The 5,000-nt window shown below is 43.2% G+C and overlaps 1 protein-coding gene across 1 annotated transcript in view; it reads left to right on the top strand.

Annotated features, from left to right (window-relative positions):
• The window catches only part of map3k3 (mitogen-activated protein kinase kinase kinase 3), a 19,594-nt gene extending 18,167 nt beyond the window's left edge, over window positions 1-1,427 (top strand). Inside the window, exon 17 of the mRNA XM_046306728.1 lies at window positions 1,132-1,427. Coding sequence (XP_046162684.1) covers window positions 1,132-1,360 — 229 coding nt within the window. The 3' untranslated portion in view covers window positions 1,361-1,427. The remainder of the gene's footprint in view (window positions 1-1,131) is intronic.
• Window positions 1,428-5,000: the final 3,573 nt, after the last annotated feature.

The raw sequence follows: 5,000 nt of genomic DNA, 5'->3' as shown, positions 1-5,000 counted from the left end.
AGAAGTCTTACATGCAGGTGATTCTGATTAGTTGTGTTGATAGGGGGGAGGTGGGGGATAGATGTCTCGTCTGGGAGTGTGTGAATGTATCTTCAGGTCATGTGTCAGATGCTTTCCTTGTGCTCTGATAAGTAGTCTCCTTCCCTGATAGAGTGGCTGGACTGCTGGAACGTGAAGGGAGGAAAATAGCTGTTCTAAAAGGGGGAAACCATTCTTCTTCAAGGGAAAAATTGCTATATATAAAATAGTAAAAGTGCTATATTTAAAAGAGAATGTCGAGAAGGACTGCCTCACTCCCACGTACAGGGCCCTGAAATGAGTCGGGCCCACCTGCTGCCCAGGAATTCCCCTGTGTCATCTGATTGTGTAGTATCCCATCAGGCAAGGGATGTGATTGGCCAAGAGCCAGTCAACCAGCCAGCTTGTGACAGGGTTCGGAATGTTCCCGAATTCATTGCTCCCTTGGGGTCCAGACCAGACCGGAAGCGTCGGTAGGGGGTAATAGGTCCAAAGGGGAGTCTGTCCCTAAACCCAACTCCCCTCACCAGCCCCCTGCTCTGTCTGACTCCAGGACTGAAATGGCCTCCCGTGGCCAGCAAAAGCACACTTTAATTGTCAACAGGGAAAAAGTTTCCACCAAAACATTCCAGTGGGGCCTGGGAAAGCAGAAGAGCAGAGGGATGGCCTTTTCCCTTCGTGCCTGTAGTGAGGAAAAGCTGCCCTTTGTTTTTCAGTGTGTTAACACTGTTTTTGTCCATTCACACAAGTCAATAAGTTATACGATTGTGTATTGCATTCAATGTCCTATTCTGATGTTTGTGTGTGAGCGTGTTTCAAGTTTCTAGTTGTACAGGATACACATGGTTTACACCGTCTACAAAAATGCTTACTTGCAGGTTCCTTCTCAACAATGCAACAACAAATAATAATAGATAACAATACAGACATAAAGTAAATGGCTCAGTAGAATAGAATAAATTTTTAGCATAAGTATAATACAGGAAGGCACCATTTATATTCCAATATTTACACATATTTTGTGGAAGGGGAGATTAGGCGGCAAGTGTTTAAATGTGTATTTGAGCTCGTATTGGTGTTCTCTTAAACCTGTGTGTGTGTCTCCTTCCCCAGGAGCCTGGGCTGCACAGTGGTGGAGATGCTGACAGAGAAGCCTCCCTGGGCTGAATACGAGGCCATGGCAGCCATCTTTAAGATCGCCACCCAGCCCACCAAACCCCTGCTGCCCTCACACACCTCGGACCACACCCGTGACTTCATCCACCGCATCTTTGTGGAGGCCAAGCACCGGCCCAGTGCTGAGGAGCTGCTCAGACACCCCTTCTCCCAGATCCTCTGCTGAGGGGAAGTACGAGTACACTCTCTCTGTCTCAACCGCTCCTCGGGACTCAAGGTCTACAGCTGACATCTAGACTCTGACTTGAATTTGGAACTTGGCCCTTTCCATCCTACAGCTCTCTCCCCAAACCAGACTCACCACCACACTCATTCCTTAACCCACAAATACACATGATCCATTATGATGGATAATAGCACAGTGCCATTATTCCAAGCTGTTAACGACAATTATCAAATTCACCTCTAACTTCTCCCACTAGGGGGAGCTATATGACTGATCAGTGTTCAGCTGTCTGCTGTGGAGAACTGGACCCACCAACTCCATACAAACTGTATCCATTCAGCTATCACCTTGGTGGTCTGTGAGAGGATCACACACACACAGACACTCCAAACACATCAAATCTATTATATGTGGCTCAAGATGGGATTTGATCAAGCACCGCCACCGAATGTGCCTTTCAAATATGCCAAAGTGTCCCCTCCTAAGTTTACATTCTCTAGATGGGCTGTTAGATGAGACCACTGAGGTAAGGAACTGTTTATATGGGACTTACAGTAAACTTGAGCAGAGCAGTGTCTGGTCTACTTAGGCCAAGACAGCAGACCCACAGTCACAGCTCAGTGCTTCAACATGGTAACTGATGAAACCAACAGATGCACCACTCAGTGTTATAGAGACGGGATGGATTTAATTTTTCACTTTCTCCTCTGATCCGTCTCTGATATTCTTTGTATTTTTGAGAAAGTGCCTCTTGATGGTCTTTTGAAGACTCACAGTCCCTGATGGAAGCCCATGCTGATCTGTCCTGTCCTCACATACAACATGGAACCAGAGCCATCAGTGTTTTTGTGTTGTCATTATGACCTTCACAGTAGACCATTGTGATGAATGTGCCTTATACTCCAACTCTCCACTGCAGCCCCTCAGTATCACAGCCCAGGGTTTTCTGAGTGTACCAAAAATGACCGATTTCATTCATGAAGGGTTGGTTTCCAGTTTGGTTGGAGGATATGCTAACTACACAATATTACAAATGATATTGTACTTTGTGATTGAAAGAGAGATTTTATTTTAGTCTTAGACAAATACAATCCTAATGCCTTGATTTGAAAGTGAGTTGCCATTTGGTTTACCAGCTTTCTATGTGTTGACAAGTGTATCTAGGAAAACGCTACGTCAAACAGTGGAACTCTGCCATTTAGGATTCATTTGAGTCAGATGCACTTTTATGTCAAATTAAAGTTGTTGGTTATTGTTCGCCTTACGAAATTAACTCTTTTTAAAAACTTTAAATATTACATTTCTTTCACTTTTATTTAAATCCCTGTTCATCCATTCCTGAATTTTTATATTCAAATATATATGTATAAATATATTTTTTATATATTGACTCTAGACAATTTGAAATCTAATGAGGATGCATTTAGACCTATGAGATAAATGTTGCCGTTCGAAATGATCAATTGTTAAAGCAGCTGGTTTTGCAGAAATTACAACATTGGGGTTTATTAGTGAAACACTTTGGGTGGAAAACGACCTCTGGCTATCTTACCTGGTCTCTTCTCCAAAACAAGAAACATATCCACATTCCTGGCTCCAGTATAATGTATTATGTCTAATGGTCCATGCTTTATTCAATGGCAACACTGTTCCATTGGACCCTTCCAGTTGGACTGCCCTGTCAAACCTCTCACAGTTTCACTACTTCTTTAACAAGGCCACCGCCTAGGATTTAAAGGCTGCTGAGGTTCCTCCATATTTCTCCTTGCTGGCGTGATGTGTGGGAAATAGAGGGGAAGTATGTGAAGTGTAATTTTTTAGTATGCACTAGAATGCTATGTCTCACCAGAATGACCTTCTCTTAGTGTCATTCTTGCAGAGCAGAGGGGCTGAATGTGTGCGTTAGTTAGACTGAGCTGAGCAGGGCAGGGATGGAGGAGTTCTGATCAGGTAGATGCCAGAGACCGGGTTCCACCCAACATGACGACTTTGTTTAGCTCAGGGTTCGAGAGACCGACCGGTGCCCAATGTCTGGGGCCCTCCACACTGAGCAAAGGGCTTTCTACAATGACCTTTTTTAGTTTTATTTTCCATTTATTTCCATTTATTTCAGTGTTACTGGCTCTAAAGTACTTTCATAAGTGAATCAAATGGATATCATGTGGCTGCTAGATGTTAAAGAAGGCAGCTAAGAATCAGTTCAGTATTAGAAATGGTCCTGTTATATACAAAGAGCCAAAACAAATGTTTCTGTTAACAGAAGAACCCTGGGGTAAGCAAATGAAACAGGAGTTAAACGTTTAGATATACACATGTATGTAAATGTATAAATGAGTATGTTTAATGACAGGGGACTTGCAGTGCAAAGTCACCCCAGTTTATCAAATGTATTTACGTAGAAAAGGGAACAGTATGTTAAATGACATTGTTTTGCTATATCTTTGAGTGCCTAATTTCAAAAACAAATAAATGTTCTTTGTCTCTGGTCCAATATTCTGACCCGCTTACTTGTTTGTTTGCGTAATGTTTGGTGTACGTTCCAGTCATGTACACCGCTCTGATGGAGGTGTGTTTGGTACTGCAGAAGATAGTTTTGGGCCAGCGCTCTGGGAGACACTGGCTAGTCTGTCCATGTGTGTCTTCATTATCTTTGAGCAGCCAGCAGGTTGGAAAGTCAGACTGGCCCAGTCCAGTAAATAAAAGAACATCTCACTGAATAGAGCTCATTGTTGGGAGAAAGAAGCAACCCGACTGATGCTTGCTCCATCTCTTTCTCCCTCCCTTAAAGACAGAAGAGGAGGCGGAGAGAGCTCTGTTAATCTGTGTGGTTATGGGACAGAGGAAAGCTTGGACCCAACAAAGGTTCCTTTTCTTAGTTACTGTGACAAGGGGATGGATGCAGATAATAATTTATTGTTTTGTTTTCTGGTGATGCACTTTCTCTGTGTGTGTTTTAGCATGCTGCTTGTTCCATCAGCAGGGGCCATGGATCTGACCCATGGCCCCTGACTACCAGGTTCTGATAGCAGTTACATAACCTTCCCCATACACCTGCAATGCACCGCTCCATGTGGCCTGCAGGTCTGTTGATGTGGTTAATGGCAGTGTTATTGTGATCAGTGGTAGTGTTATTATAGTCAGTGGTAGTGTTATTGTGGTCAGTGGTAGTGTTATTGTGATCAGTGGTAGTGTTATTGTGGTCAGTGGTAGTGTTATTGTGGTCAGTGGTAGTGATATTGTGATAAGTGGTAGTGTTATTGTGGTCAGTGGTAGTGTTATTGTGGTCCGTGGTAGTCTTATTGTGGTCAGTAGTAGTGTTATTGTGGTCAGTGGTAGTGTTATTGTGGTCAGTGGTAGTGTTATTGTGGTCAGTGGTAGTGTTATTGTGGTCAGTGGTAGTGTTATTGGGATCAGTGAGTTATTGTAGTCAGTGGTAGTGTTATTGTGATCAGTGGTAGTGTTATTGTGATCAGTGGTAGTGTTATTGTGATCAGTGGTAGTGTTATTGTGGTCCGTGGTAGTGTTATTGTGATCAGTGGTAGTGTTATTGTGATCAGTGGTAGTTTTATTGTAGTGGTAGTGTTATTGTAGTCAGTGGTAGTGTTATTGTAGTCAGTGGTAGTGTTATTGTGGTCAGTGG

The sequence above is a fragment of the Oncorhynchus gorbuscha genome, linkage group LG16 (genome assembly GCF_021184085.1).
Source record: "Oncorhynchus gorbuscha isolate QuinsamMale2020 ecotype Even-year linkage group LG16, OgorEven_v1.0, whole genome shotgun sequence".
NCBI lineage: Eukaryota > Metazoa > Chordata > Actinopteri > Salmoniformes > Salmonidae > Oncorhynchus > Oncorhynchus gorbuscha.
This window is presented reverse-complemented; position numbering and strand designations above follow the sequence as displayed.